At 40.8% G+C, this 20,917-nt stretch overlaps 2 protein-coding genes and 1 long non-coding RNA gene across 4 annotated transcripts; 2 read left to right on the top strand and 1 right to left on the bottom strand.

Moving 5' to 3' along the window:
• Nucleotides 1–161: 161 nt before the first annotated feature.
• ImpL2 (Ecdysone-inducible gene L2) lies at nt 162–5,927 on the top strand. The gene is made up of 4 exons (XM_022855489.2): nt 162–1,307; nt 2,500–2,654; nt 3,136–3,394; nt 3,794–5,927. The coding sequence occupies exons 1-4, from the start codon at nt 1,088–1,090 to the stop codon at nt 4,081–4,083; spliced, it is 924 nt and encodes a 307-aa protein (XP_022711224.1). The 5' UTR covers nt 162–1,087; the 3' UTR covers nt 4,084–5,927.
• A 3,519-nt stretch (nt 5,928–9,446) lies between these two features.
• Nucleotides 9,447–17,206, bottom strand: LOC111273668 (uncharacterized). 2 transcript variants are annotated; one of them, XM_022855491.2, is made up of 5 exons: nt 16,933–17,206; nt 11,787–12,174; nt 11,390–11,450; nt 11,024–11,090; nt 9,447–10,666 (listed from the first exon to the last, which is right to left on the bottom strand). In XM_022855491.2, the coding sequence occupies exons 1-5, from the start codon at nt 16,982–16,984 to the stop codon at nt 10,569–10,571; spliced, it is 666 nt and encodes a 221-aa protein (XP_022711226.1). In that variant the 5' UTR covers nt 16,985–17,206; the 3' UTR covers nt 9,447–10,568. The 2 variants fall into 2 exon arrangements, with proteins under 2 accessions (XP_022711226.1, XP_022711225.1); XM_022855490.2 differs by having other exon boundaries at nt 11,024–11,093; nt 16,933–17,202.
• Nucleotides 14,910–17,960, top strand: LOC147753814 (uncharacterized). Its single transcript, XR_015316030.1, has 3 exons — nt 14,910–15,050; nt 15,715–15,794; nt 17,839–17,960. It is a non-coding gene; the product is annotated as an uncharacterized LOC147753814 (long non-coding RNA).
• Nucleotides 17,961–20,917: the final 2,957 nt, after the last annotated feature.

Raw genomic sequence — 20,917 nt, 5'->3', positions numbered from 1 at the left:
GTGTGAGTGTGCGTGTGCGTGTCTGTGTGTGTGTGTGTGTGTGTCTGTCGGTGTGTGTGTGCGCGTGTGTTAGTGAGTGTGTCTGTGTGTGCATGCGTGTCTGTTTGAGAGAGAGAGAGAGAGAGAGAGAGAGTCAGCGCGTTATATGAGCGACCTGTCGGCGCAGCGTGGGTCAGTTCAGTAGTGTTGTTAAGGGTCGCTGGATGTGTTTACACGCTTCCGAGCTCGCTGCTTGACTTGGACATGCTCCCTCTCGAGCCCGCCGACTTCCATCTTTCGACAGGCAAACAACTCTCAAACGCAAAGGACGTCTCTGTGTTAATATCGACGATTACTTCAGTACTATCAACGTGTAGAAACGGCGCCAACACTCACCAGGACGACGCAGTCAGCGCTCTGTCATACGGACTTGCATGACAGTAATTTACGCTAGGGAACTTTTTCCAATTCTAGTGTGTGTGTGTGTGTGTGCAACCTCGTGCCACCTTTACAACAAGAACAACAGCTATATATAGCTACAGCGGCTATATTATTAAGCTTCAAGTAATTTGTGTGTTTGAAACCAGTTAAGTAACAAGCAATTATTATAGAACGACAAGTTAGAAATAATAGTAATCTTAGCAAGACAGAGTCGCAAGATAGCGAGGCGGTTGTGCTACATTGTATCCGCTGAACCGCAGTGTTTCGGAGGAGCAAGCTCAAGAAGCCCCGGATGCAACGTACAAATGGTTGTTTACTTGTACAAGAACAGACGTGTACGACCACTGAATCAGTGTAAGGCTTATCGTTATCAGTCGTTAACATAGCTGCTTTAGTGAGCAATTGTATCAGCGACGAAGAACCACTTTCATCGTGAAAGACAGAAATCAACGCATTACCTTTACCATTCTGTAGCAGAAGTTGGACTGAGATAAATCGCCGTCGCCGACGATGTCCATTCATATATCTTCGGTTGTCGTAGTTTCTCTCGTTGCCGTCTTGTGATTATTGAACGCTTAGTACCGCAAGCGTGCGCCTACGTGAGTCAAATAGTACTCACTTCGACTATATTCCGCTCTGGTGATTCTCAGTGGTCCGGCACCAAGTTATGAACCGTGGGTCGTGTATATTCGGTCGTAGTTCGCTCCTCCTCCCGGCACTGCTGGCAGTCCTACTAGGCCTGGTGGTCCTATGCCAATCTGCAGGAGCCTATGTGCTGCCACGTCGTGGAGCAGTATCCGGTCGCGAGCAGAACGTCGACGGTGTGGACGCCGGCGCAGGACCCTATTTCAGCAGACACCTGCGCTCGCGAATTCATCGCAATGGCCGTAAGTAATGAAAACAACTTTTTTCTTACTCTATTGTATCGCACCGCGCATATGCTCAGTCCCTCGGATAGGCTATTTCACAACTGCTTTCAACCAACAGGCAGCGTAGACTTCGGTCGAGTAATAGTTTGAGGCCGTTCGCACCTAAATAAATTCTACGTTACAAAATGAAGATGCGACTGTTGAAATGCTAAATAATTGTCATCTTTTACTCTTAATTTATCGCAAAGATTAGCTACGAACGCGATACGGATTCTATTAGCGAGCCTTATTGAAACCCGTCTATGGTAGCCAGCGTTGGTTTACGTCAACGCATGTCGATGGGATACTCCATTATGACGCTTGTCGCGAGAGAGCGACGGGACCGCGACAATAAGTTGACCTTTAGCCGCCAATGCTTTGTTTTTTTCTAGTCAAAGGTTGCGAAGAGACAGGTCGCATAGTTCCGCCTTTACACTTTCTTCCCGTTATTTGAGTAAATGCCGCCGGTATAGGCCAGTGTTGTAGCTTTGGACTGCAACTGCCCTAGCGCTGTAGATGAGCAACTGACCGTCCTCGGTTTTTCTTCCAAGGAGAAAGTTTATTAAGTGGGCTATTTATTATCTAGCTTGTTATATAATATGTCTGATTTCTAGCTGCTAGCTACTAGCTAGGACTACTAGCTATCGATAGATAAACTAAAGGCACACTTCGATTTGGAAGTGTGTTCCGAGCCGTCATATTTGGTTGAGCTCATTTCCACAGAAGGTTTCTCCTTCCGAAGGGAAGATGGGATCGCCGCTGTTAGCGCGCGCATTGCGCGATCTTTAGCCGTTACAGCGTCGTCCATTTACTGGTGCTATTGGACCAACAGTGTGCGCCAGCCGTCGCGAAACCGATGGGACGCACGTGGTCGCGATTGAGCGCCGCCTCTTCCAGTGGCCCTCTCTCAGTTTAGATTGATTAACTGTGTCGCGGCTTTACCCGCTACCGATAGACGAGGATAGACAGCTCCTCGTCTGAGACCATCATGTGTACCCGTATTAAAGAGATATACAACAGAGGTGAATCGCTGATGGTTCGAGGAGTCATTTCAGAGCAGTCAGGGCTACCTTTTACGTGGATCGTTTGAGTTGACTTCAATTCTTTAGTTTTTCCATATCTACTATATGTATATATTGAATATATTTTAATTTGTTGCCTTGCGTTGTAGGAAGTGATCGCCGTCGTCATGGTCGCCTAATCGTAAATGTCACAACTTCTGAGCAAGCTGTTTTCCAGAATGACCAAGCCGTCCTCCAGTGCGAGGCCACCGGTCCCTCCCCGGCGATTGTTTACTGGCTCAAGAACGGAGAAAGGATCTCACAGGTAAAAAGAACGACCAGTAGATAGAGCCACAGCAAAAAAATACACCTCTAGTAGGAACACTGCCTCGTAGACGACGAAGCATTCGGACGTTGGAAGTTGATAAACAGCCTACGGTGCACTTGGCCAGCTAGCAATTAGCTGCCAGCCCTTTTCTTACTACTTAATTAATGCTGATGATCGCTTTCGTGTCATTGTCTCGGTGAATCTCTCACTGATTCTGGCCGAACTAAGCTTCGTAAGCATAAGAACATCAGGCAGCCATCCTGTTACTGTTGAACCAGTCGCCTCAAGTATAACAGTATAAAAGCCCGGAGAGCTCTGTGCAATTAAGGACACTCACACGCACACAGATGCACAGGCATAGACAGCAAACACACACGTACACATGCACACACGCACGCGCGCGCGCGCACGCTTAATATCGTCGAGCTACGAAAAGCAGTGGCTAATAAAACTGTTTTTCTCGTTTCCGGTTGAGCAGCAAGATAATAGCGAAAGCCTGAATCTGGTCTCGTTTGATGATACCGACATCGTTAAATCTACCGATTTTACCCTTACCACCGTCAAGTCGAAGTTGTACATTGACTGTGCTTCAGCTGACGATGAGGCCGAGTACACATGCGTGGCCATTAGCAATGAACAGACGGAGTCGGCGACTTATAAGCTTCAGGTGTCGCGGTCACCAAACCCAATGACCCCGACAGGCTGTCGCACACACGCCAAAAAGTCACATCATATCGGTAAGTCTTTTTTATTATTGTAAAAAATTAATTTCTACAATGAAGCTGATATGATTATAATCTGTGGACTAGATGATCATTAGCTGTGGTTGAGGCCAATTTTGCTTAAGGTCCGCCTTGTCGAACAAGGAACACTTGTGTATGGGTCTTAGAGTTGATTACTGGAATCACCGACGAATAGCTGACCAACCTGTCTACGATAGTCCTAGAGAGAGAAGAATAGATTATTAATGTAATTAGAAACTGCTTTCGATTTCTAGAAGGAATCGTTATTCACTCGTCAGCCAAGCTGTGAACCTTTTCCTAGCTAGCGATCATCGTCTGCTTTGTTTATTTCATTCTGCAATGCAGACGTCGTAACGGTCAGTCTCGTTACGCTTGTTGGCGCCGGAATTTCAGGCAAGCCCGCGCGTATCACATTCTGGACTCACAACAAGTTGGTGCCACTCAGCTCCAGCGTAGTATTGGTTTGTCGTGCACAAGGCACGAACCCGGCGATTACATGGGTAAACGAGGAGACTCAAGCGATGATCTCGGACTCAGATGCGGAACGAATCCACGTACGTGACAATGGTGATCTCGAGATCAAGAATGTTCAATGGACCGACATGGGCGGCTATGCGTGTCAAGCGGAAAACGAGGTCGGCGCAGACCGCCAGGTCGCCTTCCTCTACCCCTACACTCCATAAGACGCAGGCACGTATGGATGACCACGTCCGACCATCTACGCAGTCAGCTCCTCAATCAGGAGAACAAGATAGCAGGATAGCAGGATGACAGGACTACACTGGAAGAAAATAACCTGTGAAAAAAGTCTATATTTATATACAGACATGTAGATGTATCGGCGGATGTGTGGGCTGGGTAGGTTGTAACTTATAACCGATTATTGGTGCGTGTGTCCAGCACGCCACCCAAAACAAACCGTACTGCTCCGTTTCCTTCCACACGGCCTGACTCGCGCGCCTCGAGGGGCCCTGATTGGACAACAACTTTCTCGTACTCTGTTCTGCCACTCTTACTACTATTACTACTAGTACTACTGTTACAACTAGGCAGAGCCCGGCTCACAAGCCAGTCTCTTTAGTCGAAGTATGGCCCTCCCTCTTTGAAAACTTCTTTCACCTCATCCCGTTTTCGCACTCGTGACAGGGACCACTGGGAAACAAACACGTTTTCACATACACGGACTGAGCTCTGAACCACACTTAGTCTCTGGATCCGAGAGTGATTATTGACCGGATAGCCCTTCTTGCTATGTCTTTCCAAGGACGTTGATGACTATGATGATTCTTGATGATCACTGACTGAGTACTGACCGCGCTTTCTTCAATTCAACGAACCGATACATAGTATATATATAATTAGTGGGCAACTACTCAATGAGATCTGATAGACAGTGGTCATCTTGAACAGAGCGCACCCGTCGAATGCTACACACAAGAAAACAGCACAGAAAAAAAAAATATGGTAAAATTATATGCACGATGTTGTTCTATTTGAGATGGCACCGCTCCATAGAGATGTGTACGGTTCAAACACAGCGCCTGGTCACATGCAATCGTCAGATGGACACCGCACATTGAAAAGTGACAGGATACTGCTCCTTGTGTCTCGTCCATTTTTCTGACCTTACATTCAACTATAGCCGCTTCACCTTTACATGATCAGACTGCGTGTCTAGAATTGTCTTCTAAACCTCTTTCGGTAATTTGCTGCCAGCTTCTACTCTTACAAATACTATGACCACAGACGCTACAAGATAGGGCCCATAGCGTGGCCTTCGGTACTAGCAGCAAATGCCAAAAAGTCAAAAAAAAAAACGTTAGAAATAACTCTAATCGAGTCAACCAAGTAATTAGCTATTAACAAATTAATTAATAATCATAAATAAAGAACAGCCGTGAAGAACGAATCGCATGAAGACGCACAGACGAAAACTGATAGTTACACATGCGTATACAAGCGATAAGTGAACAGACAAACATATTATGTAATGATTTTTTTTTGCCGAATAAACCCCTATGAGAAGCTAGATTTGTCTACGGAGATCTAGACACTTAGAGGTCGTGAATGATCGATCTACAACAGGGTGACAACAGAGAACAACCGGTACGAAATAGCTGACATCTTTAATTGTCCCGATCCCCCTTTGAAGCGATTCACGACAGCCATTCGAATTCTACAGCGACCGCTAACTGGACCGTTACTTTCCGATCGGTCGTGTGTTCTGTCGTCAGTTTGCTAATCCGGTGTCAGACCGAGTGCTTCAAGTGGTGCTCGTCCTGTTTTGTACCAATTCGGCTTATGTGTACCGGTCAGGAGTTGAAAGCCTTGCCAAAGTCGGCCCATTTTCTCTAAGAATGAAATAATTGAATGAAGGTGTACGCGTTCTAGGACCTTACTTTATTTATTTACTAGCTTAGCACTATTAAATTCAAATCTTATGTACATATTGCTATTTATGTTTAGGCGCATATATGAAATTAACTTAATAAATTTTTCGCAAAGGTGAATATTGTCTGCAAGTAAATCCCGTACGTGTTGTCAATCCTCATAATTTTTTTTATGCATTTATGGATGCGTAGAAGTCAATAGAAGTATTTAGAACCTTTTACTAGACGACAGCGACTACAAATCGCTTCTGCTTGTTATCTGGTTGAATCAATGGATGCACACCAACCACACAAAATATATAAGTACTACAATATAAGGCCTACAATATATATATAAGTACTGTATAGTAGTTCATTATTAGTCAATTTTCAGACAGTTCGTAAAAATATAATAAAATATAGGTAATAACACGCCGACACTTTGAGTTTGAAGAGTTAGTTTTCTGGCCTCGAACAGACAAGAGGATTCCTTTAAGGAGGCTAAACTACTCCTGATTTGCCTTTACAAATCAAGCGACAAGACCGGTTCGTGACGATGACTCTTTCTGACAGCCGCGACCATCGTGACGTGCCGCAAGAGAAGAGTTTACTTATACAAAACATTAGCGATACAGCAAAACAACTATGTCAGGGAGGTGGCTCTCGGAATAAGTTAAGCAACGACTAAAACCATAAAGTTCAGGAGAACAATACTGCACATACATACTTCGGCTAAACCTTAAAGGCATCTACAAGGTATTTTGCAGCACGCATCAAGAACAGGATCAAGGGCAAAATGGTACCAGTAGTCAAAGTCCAGAATCGTCGAACGCTATCAATCGACACCGCCCTAAAACTGTTCAATCTAAAGATTGCACCGGAGGTTTCTTATGGTATCTGATCTATAAGGCTTCAGTTGTCCACTCAGCTTCGACACTTGAGTTTCGCACTTCATCACGGAATCGGGATGTATCTGTCAGAAGGTACCTCACCTTGATGTTATCTGCGAAATGTTTGACCTGCACGGAACAAGATCACTTCGCATTTTCACACATAGACGAAAACGGCCGGAAGAAACGGACGAAAAAGGACAGATCCTTTGTCCTAGAAATCACTAATGATGGTTGGAAGTGCACTAACAGAAATAGTCGTCACATAGTAAACAGGTTTACAAGTTGAAGATTTCATTAGCTGACTGTGAAAGGTCATAGCCTAAATGCGAGGTTCGTTTATAAGTGTAGTAAAATTAGTTGTTGTTGTAGATAGAAAAAGCAAACAACAAAACAGGGTATTGGAAGCTACCATTTTTAGCTACTCGGCACGAGCTGAGAAACATTAGGTTGGAAATTTGAATAGATCCGCCTTATAGCTTATATCAGATTATTCTGTCAAAATTTCACCCAGAAACCACAGAAGTTTTACCGTGAATGAGTTACAATGTTATCAAAAAAGTGCTAGAAAATTGTCGATCAACATGGCCCATTTTCGTGTATATATAACGACAGCCCACAAACATGTATATATAAACAAATGCTTTGTTACAATTTTCGTTTAAAAATGATCGCTACTTTTTTGACAACCCAATATTATTGATCTTGTTCATAAATGAGTAGAATATCAGATTATTCCTTTTGAAACAGAAAGTTCTTTGTCTGCGTATCTTTTTTAACTAAAAAAAATATCTCATGGTATTTCGTAACAAACATAGCACAGATTACGCAAAGCCAAGGCTATCTTGTTGGCTGTCAGTCATTTACAGCATACAGTTACCTTTTTTTTGACCTCGCCTCTTGCCCTAGAGAGAAGCGTATTTGTCTTCCTGAGGGCATTTAGGCTAAATGTTTCGTGTTTTACGTCCGGTGCGGCCGTCAGGCGTTCCAGCAGACAGCTGCCTCGGAGCACCAAGAAAAGTGGTCCAGGCTCCGATTCGAACCCACACCGTCACATGTATCTCATTGGCGGGAAACACGCCGTTCACTATGTCATCACCATGACGCTCTAAGAAAGTCATCACTTAAGAAACTCTTAGCAAAATGCATGTGCATTGGAGGCTAGTTTCACAGAGAATCGGTAAGAATGCCTAACCTATGCTATACCCAGAATTTTATTCCCAGAATTGCCAAATGTCTGCTGTATTCATGTTGCAGACAATCGACATTGCCATGTATGTTTATGTGTATGTTCTGTATTGAATGTTTTTTTTTGTGGCAACGATTATAGAACAAAGATCGCCTCTCAGATCGTATGTAAATGATATACAAACAATATATATATATATATATAGAAACATCACTAAAATTTGTAGCCACAAATATTCTGTAATGCGGTCGCGTGCCCTGTGGACTTGGGTCCATCACCTAAACAACCGCCGCGAAATGATTAGTACCATCACATCCTATCCGACACTAAATATACGTAAGCCACAACACCGTATCAAATAAATCGAAGGAAGAAGCGCTTGCATAACAGTAACGTAGATTTATTCTTGATCTAATTGTTATTTCGGGCTGTCGACGCTTAGCAGGCCCTTCATTAATTTAAGTGGCACCCGGCGCGAAAATACAAAAAGTCGATGAAAATATATCATGATGTGACGCGTACGAACTAAGCTTAGGCTATTCTAGCTAAGATAAGAATGTTTGGTTACTACTGTTCACGTATGACCTTTTAAAAATGAAGATACTAAGTGATCCAGACGATCTATAAGAACGGAAGTGGCTGATTCGTAAATGGCTTATTAGTAAAAGACCTAATCAGAGTGACTCTTCAGTAGATAATTTCCCAAATATCAAGTGTACAACGAGCGACCAGTTAATCGAAGCGCCGGTAGTATTGTTTTTAAATACTATTAAATCCTAGTCAAAAAGTTAAATAATTAAAAGTTTTGATTTAGTTAAAAACCTGTATAATATTTTCGAATAAAGTGCATGCTACTTACTGTTTAGCTACAGGTCTGCTAAAAATCTTGAGAGTAACCCCCTTTTCAAATCAGATCCGTTGGTTTGGATGACTCTGTCTTGTGAATCGCTCCGAGGGATTAAGCGAATATTGGCCGAGTCACAATGTCATCAACATTAATCAGCCATTTGAACTTTTATAATGAATTGGTGTGCATAGACCAAGCGAGACATTGTACAATGCCCAACCGATATGAATGCTACGATTTTCCCTATTGGAACTCAAACAAAGGATCTTCAACACGTGACTTAAATGGTATTTTTCTGTATTTTTTAGCAGCTACTCAGTTCCGTAGTATCTTCTGAACTAAACGGCAGAAAGCATCAGACAAACTGAAAGTACGGCCTTTCAAGTTTTCTTTCATACCTCGAAGACTAACTGCTTAGCAATTTATTGATTATCATTTAGTCAAAATGACATCTATTATTATAATGCAGTGCTGATAGTCACCGGAACGTATCGAATAGATTTCAGTCTAGCATTATAAATTTCAGACGTGATGTTTTTGGGTAAGTTAGTCTAAGAATAAACATATTTGGTTTCATAGACAGGGGCAGTCACGGCGATGGCGGGGTGTTAGCATCAATGCCTGCCAAAGATTTATGGACACGATATGGTCAAGGTTCAAAATCAGGTCTAGTTGTTTAATGTTGGAAGCCAATTGTCTGAAGCAGTGGTTAATAAAAGTACATAAGGCTCGAAAAATTTACGCGCTAGGATATTGCAAAATAACAGTAAGCCTTCTTTATTTCACAGTATGTTTTGTATGTACGTGCATGAAGCGGGACAAAGCTCAAGCATAGTTAACTAGATAAAGAATATTTAAATAATTAAAAACTAAAAAGAGTTAGTAGAACTACTTCGGTTCTAAGCAAGATTAACATGAACCCTAAGAAGCCCTTCATTAGGCTTCCATGTGACTTTCTGGCAACGATGACTGTGGGATAAAACACTTCATCAAAAGCACAGGTAAATTTTTTTGGTCTACGATCGAACGGCCTATTTCATAGTTCTTTTTCTATTAATTAATTATTAATAAATAGACTTGTTATAATTGAACCTTTTTGTGGTCTAGTTATAAGAAGTCTGTTTCTCGATTTAAGGAAGCGATTGTATGGTGAACTGTATGACCTTTAGGAATGCGACCTTAGCAACGAATCCACATGATAAACGGTTGGCTTATCGATTCCTAACCATCACAATCTAAGCTAGAAAATGTTGACTGAGAAAAAATAAGCAGATGCTTGTAACACTATACATGTATATAATGTATAAACGAATATGTACAGATAGCCTGGCAGAATCTAGGATCCAGTCTATGACCTCTAGAACTATGACGAAGAGATGAATACCGCTATCTTTGCATAGTGTGAATATAAGGGAGGTATCAGCGTAACTAAAACGAGCTGTCTTTCGGTGATTTTAATGTTGCAGCCTTAATAAACCTAATAACTTGCAGCCTATTTTCAGGCCAAAGGGAAAATGTTCATAGACCCATACCAATAAGTGAAAATGTGATTTTAGCTAAAGCAATATGACAACATTTGCAGTACATGGCTTCAAATGTGGTGATTGCTCTTCATCATGATGGAACAAAACGAGTTAGTAAATAAAAAAAAATCGAACTTAGCTATGATACAAACAGAAGTCGTTTAATTTACGTCGCGGATAATTTACGATTATGAGTTTTTGCTTTATCTACGAAAAGTGTTCGCAGGCCTTGCCTCTCACAAAGGTTTCCTTACTGCTCCGCAAGATGCGGTTTAAATTTTAACGTATTTGTAATATTGAAAAGAGTAAACAAAAAACGACTGGTTTGCTTCTTCGATAGTGTCTCGTCGCTAATATAAAGCATGAGATGGCTCCTGCGCATCGACTGCACTTGTAGCTGTTACGTGGAGCTCCGACGGTACGTGATCGATACAGGGCTGAGTCACGACTGAAAAGAAACACAACATGAGTGAACTTTAGATTTAATTTGCCGAAACTAATAATGACGTTATATGTTATAGTTTGTTAGAAAACGTAGTTATATAGTTATATAGCGATTATCCTCAAATAATACAAAGTTAACAGTACCACATCTTCAGTAAATTGAATGTTGCTGCAAAAAAGCTCTTTACTTCGATGATTACTGCTGGGCGTACAGCCATTGCTAATTTATAATTATCGTCAAGTTGTATTTTGAAGTTTTCAATTCAATCTATTGCAAAAAAAAAAACTGCGATTTGTTAGAGGTATCTCTTGCTAGGAAGCACAATGTATAGCAGATAGTACAATGTGGTAAGGTATTTACCGGGCTGTTCTGAATTGGGGTGAACGTGTTGCGGAGTTGACTGAATTGTCTCTGTTGGCACGTCTGTCTGCTGAAAAAAATTACATTAACGAAAAAATTATATTTAGAAATTTTGTAGTTTAACTTGTGCTTTCAGCAATTTCTTTTTACCTCCTATGAAACCCAGGCAATCAACCCGTCTTTTGCTTCCCTTTTCTACTATTTGGGTCTGTGTGATCTTCAGCCAGTAATTCCTCGCTGCTGTTTCAGTCATACTGATGAAGACTAATACAACATCTAGCTGATTGTAAACGCCTGTCTATTTATAACCGAATTATCTTATAATTTTAAGTCATGCATAGTAAGATTAACAAATGAATGACCTACCGGCCGTATTGCGTATATAGGTCTCAGAGGGCAGCAGGATCCCTGAAACCGGCAGCAATGTCTGCAATACCGTGGCAAAGACAAACGATTCAGGTATAATTATATATTTATCCCCGATTCCTTTGATTAGGTTAGGATTTTTAAGTGTAGAGTATGGCTGTTTGCAACTTCCATGTATATATACTACACCACAAAAAAATCATTTTCTAGCGGATAGTTGTATATATAGTTGTCAAAAGTCGTACCGCGCAGCTATCACGTCAGGAAATTACGATTTTGAAGTCCATAATACAATAATTTAACGTGAATTTGGTTGCTGTTAAACGTTAGTTTATTCTGCATGTCCTAACAAGAAGAACATTTTTCTAGAAGCTATCTGCCGCGAAGGCGAATTAACCTTTGCGATGGAGCGCGTAACGAGCCGCAGTTTTCCGGAAGACAGAGCGAAGTAGCTCTGCGGATGACTGTGCCAAGAAGAGAAGCCAGTGCATTTTTTTTAAACTGTATGAAGTCTGCAAATGGTTGGTAAATCTGCGTAGATGTTTCAACAAAGTGCACCAGTTCAGCCGGTACTGCTGCAGGTTTTACGGGTTTTTTCTGTCCTGATGCAGGTTTTACCGGTGTAGTCTGTGCTGGTGCGACCTTCATTGGTGCAGGCCGTAGGTTTACAGGTGTCACAGACGTCACAAGGCGCACGCTGTGCCGAACCGGCGCAGCGTGCCCTTGATCTAGAATTGTAGAGGTCGCTATTGATATGCCCTTGGATTGGCTTAGAGGCAGGAACCCTAAAGAGAGTAACAAATCGATGGAAGTTGGCAATATATAACATTTCATCGTTACATTGAATGCAAAGTTTGGTTGGGTAGCACCTTAGATTTTTGTAGTAGTTAAAGGACAAATTAGCCGAGAGACATGCGCTTAGGTTACATTTATAAAAATGGGTTTGGCCTTAACTTTAACTGCAATGCTGTGGTCAGCTTACTTACTTGTGTCATACTATAGTCTACGTTTTCATACTTCAGGTTTGATTTTGATTGAACAAACCTTTTTACTTTGGTAACCTCGAGCCTAGTTTTTTGACTTGGGTTGAGGTTAGGTTAGGTTAGGTTAGGTTAGGTTAGGTTAGGTTAGTTTTACCGACCCACAGAACAGAGGTCTTAGAAATTCTGTGGAATAACATAACCATATTAAAGGTACAGATCAACAAATACATCGTAAACATACCACAGCTAGAATGTCAAAATACGCTTTTTGTCTACACAAATCAACAATGTTTGCCTAAATAACGATATCTGGATGTTACGTTTTCTAGATTTACACATGGTGCTGGCGGACCGCTACGTTCCAGCAATCTTGAAGCGGATAAGACTTGCAAATTTACTATCGCAACATCGAATTCATTGTTAGCGTTAAAGACTGTTTGGTCGATGCAGATGAGACGCAATATTTTTTTCAATTTGAAACTTTTTCAGAGAGAAAACACAGTCTCGCTTTGAGGCCTTAAATCATGATTCACTAAAGTAACAAAAGATACATTGCATCTGTTAGGTATTTCAATAACGTTCTATTCTTTCTTTCGCCGCTTCAGTTTACCTGGTAATATCGCAATTAGTATCGTATATACTGCAATACTACAAATAATTACACTGAATACTGGACGAAATGGGCAAGCAACCTTGAGTGAGTACTTTTTTTTTTTTTTTATGTTTTAATACAATATTAGCAGATAAGAGTACAAACAAGTGGCAAAAAAAAGAGGTATTGTGAAAATTTTAGACAATTCTATGCAGTTCTAACAATTGTTCGCTAGATAATAGAATTGTCTTGGTCTCAACGTGACTATGCAGCCTAGATGCGAAGTGTTATTCTAAAGCAGTCATTGGGAAGCCACAGCCATGCTTCGCTCTGTGAACGATTCGAATTATAAAAGAACTCCCCCTTGAATTAGCGTTATTTATCATTACCTTCATATCGTTTGCGTAATATGTATATTACGTAATAAATATACGTATAGGTTGATTAATAAGACGTGCTATTTTCTTTTGTAGTTATTCTTGACCCAGCCAATTCGATCTTCTCAACGGAGAGGTTACGTGTTAGATGATATCCTTTTTCGCGGAAGGATAGAAATTGCATTTTCAGTGTCCTAAACCCAAAAGTCCAACAAAACTAATCAGTTGCTGACGATAGTAATCGTCGACGTAAGGATTGTCGGGCCCTATACTCATTGAATCATAAATTGTCCGAAGGCTGCCCACCAACTGGCATTAATGCGAAAGAGAATATTAATTTGCCTGTAGGTTTATTTATGATAGCGTATTCTGTTGTATTTTAAGATTTTGTTTCCATAATGTATAAGATTTCGATCTCCATAAAAGTTTATAAAGTACACTTGATATTTATAAGAGTTACAGTTTAAATAAAAAATAAATTTAGTACAACATCCGCTGCTAGGGGCCTTATCGCCATTAGTGTCTAACGTAAACAGAACAGCTACCTGAGACGAGGTAAAGCAATGTCTCAGAGTTCTCAACAATGCGTTATAACATGTTCGTCACACTGTTTCTCCTGCCCACATTTATGTATTTTACATGAAACGCCTTCCATAAAAAAAAAAACAGAGTAATATTCAAGTTACGTCCGTATTATTAATTTTATACAAGTATTTATACTGCTCTTCAAAACGCAGCCAATTATAACGCAGGACTTAACACAGTAGGAAGCAGAGGACCATTAACCCTGCCGTATCGGAAGGTCTTAATTTCGAAATCTAGAGTTGCTTTTGGATTCGACGTTTGATTTCTGGAAACTGCTGTTTTAAGGCTCAGAGCAATGGAATCAGAGTCGAAGCTGTACTTCCTCACCGTACTTTGGCCTTTTTTTTTACCTGATCTTGGCGGTGGTACTCAGGCGAACCAGGTATTCTCGAAAACAAAAAACATGTTGGGCTACTCTGACGAACAGAGCCATAGAAATTTTCCTACAGTTTCCGATCCACCCATAAAACTCTGAAGAAAATTTAAATATAGTGAGTAAATGTATGTAGTTCTATACATTTATATAAATATAGAGGTGAGAAAAAATTTATTTTGTCATAGCTTTCTTAGGTTTATAGTTTAATGACCACGTCCGCATTTTGGCAATAGTATAGACTGCGATTTAAGTAATTGTTTAAATATGTACCATTGTGCCTATGCACGCCTAAATGTTCGGTCACTTGTGGCCTACAGGATGTTCCGTCATTTGCACGCGTAGTTCTAGCTCAGCTTTTCGTGTATGCATGCTCCGCACGTGTTCTAAGAAATAAAAACATTGGAGTGACAGCTTCGCTTATGGGGTAATTGGTAACCCTTTGTGCATTTCAGCCTGACTACAGTTAGATCGAATACATTGCGGTAACTGTTACGTATACGTGTCACATGCCTGAAATCCATCCCACTTATGCCATGAATCAACTATTCGAAGCTTGATTTGGTTTTAGTGCGCACGGCATACCCAGCTAAAATTGATAAAAGCAACATTCTTAAAAAAAATTACTCAGACGATTGGGCAATTACAGCGTAACAAGTTCCCTATAGTGTTTTAACTTGTTGTACCAGACCAAGGTGCGACTGATCGTCCGTAGTTAACCTTTTATTTGTACCTCGCTCTGTATGCTGCTGTAAGTAGAACTATTGTGTTTTGTAAGCATCACCGGTCTGTTGCTTCACACATAGATTAGAATGCCGATTTAATGAAGTAATTACTCTGCCAAAATTCGGTTTATAGAATTCTGCCCTGTGTCTTAATTGTCGCTCGGTAAAGCTACGTTTTATATAGTTGAAAGTGTGTAGAACTGCACAGGCTTCCAGATCCTTCATCTGTCAACGTTATTTATCTTAAGAGAGAGCCTGCCTCTGGTTTGAAGTTACGATGATAAAGATGAATTTTGCATTATCGGCGTTAGTCGTATAGGTTTTTCTTGCTTATGCTCTATGGTAGTTGCCCATACTCGAGCTCAACGAATACCTTTTTCTATCTAAATCAGAAGAAAGTGTGGGGCCAAGTGACATAACGTGTAGTTGTAGTAACTTAACCGTAAATAGATCGCGCGTCAATCACACTTAACACTTTGACTATTCTCGTAGCGTAAGTTGCGATTGCGGCGAGGATTATCCGCAAAATAGATACAGCTGCTGCCAACCGATGAGACGTACGTTGAGAGACAAAACAGCTAATGGTATAGCCTACCTAATCTAGAAGTACACTTATGCGATGACAGGATAGGATAGGTACTTTGACTTTTTTAAATAAATCTTGAAAATTCTCTGTTTTGTGGGCCACAGAAGACGCGGCCTATACGGAGGACAGTGGCAGTTCGTCGGGTGGACCATTTAGGAAATCTGTAAAACTTTATACTGTCAAGGTAAGGACTATACGAGTTCTATCCTAAGAAGATATTAGTAAATGCTAAATAATGACTAGGACAAAGCCTACAAAACGAACAGCAGTAAATCAAGCCTTATTTTTTTTTTTTCTTGCATCTGCTGGGTAACAGAAGAGTTGCCTGCCATCGTACAGGCAACTTCAGATGCATAACCTCTTTACCTTTTAATTATATTTGATGATTGAATTTAGGATGAACAAGTGATACTGTTTAGTCACCTACTTCACTTTGTTAGTATTTAACAATGTTCTAACAAAGATAGAAATAGTATTCTCACAATTTGGTCACCCAATAAATTAGCTGTAGGAATTACCCTTAAACGCGTTTCCAAAAAAAAAAAAAAAAAAAAACGTAACGATAACCTAACCTCAAATAACGTATCTCAAACACTCAAAATCAAATCTGTTAAGCTTGCGAATTGAAATATATTTTTCAGGTTTCAGGTTTGTGTTTTTAACACATCAAACTTTTTTTTTAAGTGTCACGACAGCGGTCTAGAACTCACCATCGAGATAAATTCATGTACAAAAATTGCATCCGTAATTAGCAATTAGGTTGAGGTAGACCTATTGATCCCAAATATTTCGGCCCTAGAGCTTCTATTGTGTAGCTTCGATATGCGCCAGCAGGTACTGATGAGGCTTATATTTTTATGACAGAAATTAGCAGAATGCATTCTTGTACCTTCTGCCTAACACCAGTTTATGTGGACAGATCCCATTGTGTCACTTCGTTCTACATTGGTGCCAATATTCGCATTGCTTTATAGGAAAGCCGCCATCTTAGCCGCGCAAACTGTTGAATTTATGCATACCCCATGTGCGTCTTGTTTTAATTAAATATTGAGCGTTACCCGAGGTTCACTTGAAATTGATACGAGAACTAAATGTTTTTTTAAGTATTTAGGAAGTAACACGGGAATAGCTGCCGGTAGAGCTGAACGCGTCGCTCGAAACATTAAGCGGATGGCCAAGGTCAATTGTTTCACTTAGACTATCATTATAGCTAAGAGTTTGGCGAATAGTACGTATAGGGATTTTGCTCCCTAAAAACAACAATACCAATTTTTCTCAGCCATTTAGGATCACAGTGACTAAATAACAATTAGAAATCTTACCGTGAATTTGCGACACTCCACATAAAAGCAAGACAACAATCCAAGACGTCATTGCGGAGGCAATCGAAACTCAGATAACTTTCGAGATAGAAAAATTTTCCGTTTGGAAAATCGAACTTGCGATTGAAACGAGCAGCACCAACGGCCCTTTGCGTTGCGTCGCGTCGCATCGAAACGACTCCTGGGAAGATGAGATGCCATGTGAGCCTCTCGTGAACTTAGGGTAGCCTTAAAAGAAGAGGGGTACCATGAGGGTTCTCTCTTCTTCGTATTGGGAATCTCCTTTTCGTTAGAGATCTTCACGGACGGCGACATTCTACAACGAAGCGAGTAGCTAAAGAGGGCCACAGTCGTAAGATTCGACAGGGCTGCTCAAAGAGACAGCATTCGATTTTGGCGCCAATCGATGGCTGTAGCATTAAGAATTATCAGACGCTAATTTCCCCTAGTTAACGGCGCAGTTCATACAGACAATCGGTCTAACGGCTTAGTTACACTTTTCTCGAAAGTGTAACTTTTTCGCGGAAGTTTCGGCAGAACGAGTGATAAGTTACAAATAAAGGCGAAAAATGCCAATTTCGAAAACGGAGATTTTCGTTTGAAGCGTTCAAAACATTCAATAATCAGGCTCAACAACAATCGATGATCGTGTGCAAAAATTCGCTTCAAGATTAGCTGAAATAAACCCTTTAACGTCACGCTTATTCCAACAGTGAGTCTGTTTGTGGCTCCCCGGCTGATTGCATATAATACCATAAGCTTGCACACTCTAACAGTCTGTCCCTTACGACTGAAACGACAATCCCTTTATAATAAACAACTTGTAGTTTGGCTCTGCTCAAATTGTTTGTCCAATACGATGAGCCGTTTATATTCTATGCTGATTTATTTGTATATTTACAATAGGCAAACTGAGAATCTCGCATGCGCTGTTTAACCGGTATATGGAGCGAAAAGAAAAAGTCCTCGACAACTGCTGAATTTACGTTCTTTCCAAGCAAAGATCTCGCATCGTAAAGGATCGGACGAGCCAGGTATACGGATTACATTGGTAATAGTACAATAAGACATATGGATTCGTTTATAGAAGACTAATACAAATTTAGCCCGTTTTTCCGACTTGGTACATTTGAGGCGTCTTTCAATGATAAATTTGTCTTATTTTTGCTGTTAATAGTGGTACATAGTACGTCTGTCGATTTTTCCCAAGTGAATTTAATTTAACGACCATCGTAAATAACCCCAAAAGTAAGCAAAATGTATGCGACTATTAATTCCTGCTCGTCTTTCTTTATATAGCTCAGCCGCCAACATTCGGAGAATCCATATCTGATTAGGATAAAATGTATATAGGACCAGTCATCAGAAGTACTTATTAGATAAGCAAATATCACATTTGCCGAACGGTGTTCAGAATGATCAGACGAGGAAAAGTATCAACACCGAAAATGCAGCCATTTCGTTCAATTCAATAATAAATCTTAATTTGTTCGCACTTCCTGGATCGATACCGGCCGTTAGCTGGCTAACGCATAATTCCCTATAGACGATCGAGTGGCACAAATCTCTGTACTAAGAGTTTGTTCAAGTGACGTTGAATGTACTAACACAGTAAGTAACGCGTACAGGAAGGGCTGACAATTGTCTCAGGCGAATCAGACATACAGATCCCTAGATTCGCTTGTGTCGAAGGGTTATGTACTATCATTCTCTACGTCTTTGTTTCCCTTACAGAACAGTTTATGGTTTTGAATTGAGTAAAAGGACGTTGCACGTATGGCATTTGGGCCGAAGCCTTTTTGTCCACGAATTGAAGGACCTTACAAGTGTGGCAATTGGATCGAAGTTCTTTTCGTCAGCTAAGCAAATCGTGTCTTATACATGCACATTTTTAGTTAGGCCAGGGTTGTTTCAGGCCATTGTTGCGTCTCTTCTCTCCTATAGGCCTGGAAAACAAATGCGAGTACTTGCGACACGGCATATGCCCCACGTCACTGGGGTCGTCGCCATAATGACAACTCATGTAAAACTACACGGTCACTGGCGACCTTGACAATGCATCGATCCTTCAGCTTTCTCTCCATGTGTTTTCCCCGTACGCCTTTCTGTTCATAGGTCCTTTATAATCGCACATCGAGCAAATTTCTCACCAGCGCAATAACAGTAGAGTATCTGTGGAAAGTTTGCCCTGGGTACTCAGAGTAAGACAACACAACATAATCGAAATACTATACATGTGTTTAACTAAAGTCGACATTAAATAACAGGTGTACACGATGCGCTCTTGTATGGATACGCGCGACATTAGAGTTAATGACTAAAAATAGCAAAGTTCACTACAAGGTAATATTTACGCCTAACAAGTTAGAGCATTTTAGCTGCGATGGAAGTTATTAACATCGTCCAGACAGCCTCAAACCGTTCGTTTGGTATGAAGAGTGATTCTGCACAACTGCCGCGTTCAAAACAATATGGCAGGCCAGTCTCACTCAATGCACCGCTGCGCGTGTAAATTCAAATATTAAGCGAGTTGCAAAGAAAAAAATCGAAGGGATCTGTCGTTTCGATATAAGGAAAAGTAGCTCGATATTATTTACTGCCTACAGTTGGCCATTAGCAAGGAAAGACGCAACTTTTGCCGTGCGTATTTAACCTAGACACAAGGCAAGCTTTAATTATCACGTTTATATTGCAGCTATGTATTTGAATCGTCTGCTTCTCACTGGCTCTGGGGTGGGCCGCAAGCAGCATTATCTAATTAAAAGCGTATTAACAAGCTACTTGCCAACAGACGATTGTATATTAAATTTAAGCCGCATAGCATGGAAGTTTAAAGAAACGACTGTTTCAGTAGACTTGGGAACGTACCCTGGGAACATGCTGAAGTTAGAGCAAACCGCTAGAAATGGTTTTCTTTCGGCTAGGTCACCTCATAAATTATCAGTCATTCTCTAAACCGGCTTCTCCGGTACTTCGAGTTGAAAGACCAGGATCAATTCTCTGACCTCTTGCCGCCTCTAGTGCTGACCAAACGTCATAGAGCGTAAGCGATGTTGCCTAGTGACCTCCTCTACATATAAGGCTGCATATAACAAGTGAGGATCATTGCTGCAGAAAAGCTGAATATCGGCAGCAAGTTTCGAGGCGGAAGGAAAGCTAGGGAATCGTGCCAAATTGATTTTTTTTGCAAAGAAGAACTATAAGAATCCTGCGCTCGCGCTGCTCGACACTTGCGTACCCATCTTAGATATCATTACGACGTTGAGATACCTAGCTTAAGATAGAGGAATTGTGGTTGTCTTCAGCGCGGATTTATAATCGCATTCTTCAAGCTGCCTTTTCTATCGTATAAATCGTGCGAAAGAAAGCCATCAAACTGAAATCTTTCTAGAAATTAGTTCAGAGTCCGTACACCATGTATGTCTACGTGTTAAGACACGGCACATTCGTTTATCATTGTGCCCATGACCAACTTCGAGGGGTAACTTTAAGCCGAGCAGCGTTTGTAAATCGTCAAGACCACCCTAACGTGGGTGTTCACGCGCTTTTAAAGCAGGAAAACCACTAGTGCAAAGCCCCTCTATCCTTATAGATCTTTGTATGAGGAAATCAGCTGTTCCTAGAAAGATTCAAAAGCCAAGTGTTAATTTAAGTAGGCTAAACATAGAATCTTATAATATAGATACTATGAAAATCAGTTTGTTGGCAATAGAGATTTCACATCGGATACCGTAGGTATACAGTGTTACTTTTGGTGGCTTGAAAAGTCAATTACGCAACCCTCCAAAATTAGATTTATAAAATATGAATTTTTAGGAATATTAGCTACGTTGTACGTCTTTTCGCGATAAAAATAAAACTAAAAAATGCTTCTGTTGAAAGGTTATTGAAAACAACAATCTCCGCTAGGAGCACGCAGCAATACCTAAATTTATTCACAACGTAATAGTTAATATCAACATTCTATATATTTATTATGGTATAT

The sequence above is a fragment of the Varroa jacobsoni genome, unplaced genomic scaffold (genome assembly GCF_002532875.2).
Source record: "Varroa jacobsoni isolate VJ856 unplaced genomic scaffold, vjacob_1.0 scaffold_211, whole genome shotgun sequence".
Classification (NCBI taxonomy): domain Eukaryota; kingdom Metazoa; phylum Arthropoda; class Arachnida; order Mesostigmata; family Varroidae; genus Varroa; species Varroa jacobsoni.
This window is presented reverse-complemented; position numbering and strand designations above follow the sequence as displayed.

Coding starts and splice junctions, on each gene's coding strand:
- ImpL2 (XM_022855489.2), top strand. CDS start 1,088: ATGAACCGTGGGTCGTGTATATTCGGTCGTAGTTCGCTCCTCCTCCCG. Junction 2,655..3,135: donor ACGGAGAAAGGATCTCACAG/GTAAAAAGAACG, acceptor CCGGTTGAGCAG/CAAGATAATAGCGAAAGCCT. Junction 3,395..3,793: donor CAAAAAGTCACATCATATCG/GTAAGTCTTTTT, acceptor CCGGAATTTCAG/GCAAGCCCGCGCGTATCACA.
- LOC111273668 (XM_022855490.2), bottom strand. CDS start 16,984: ATGACGTCTTGGATTGTTGTCTTGCTTTTATGTGGAGTGTCGCAAATT. Junction 12,175..16,932: donor TGGAGTGTCGCAAATTCACG/GTAAGATTTCTA, acceptor TACTCTCTTTAG/GGTTCCTGCCTCTAAGCCAA. Junction 11,094..11,389: donor CTATATACGCAATACGGCCG/GTAGGTCATTCA, acceptor AATTTTTTTCAG/CAGACAGACGTGCCAACAGA.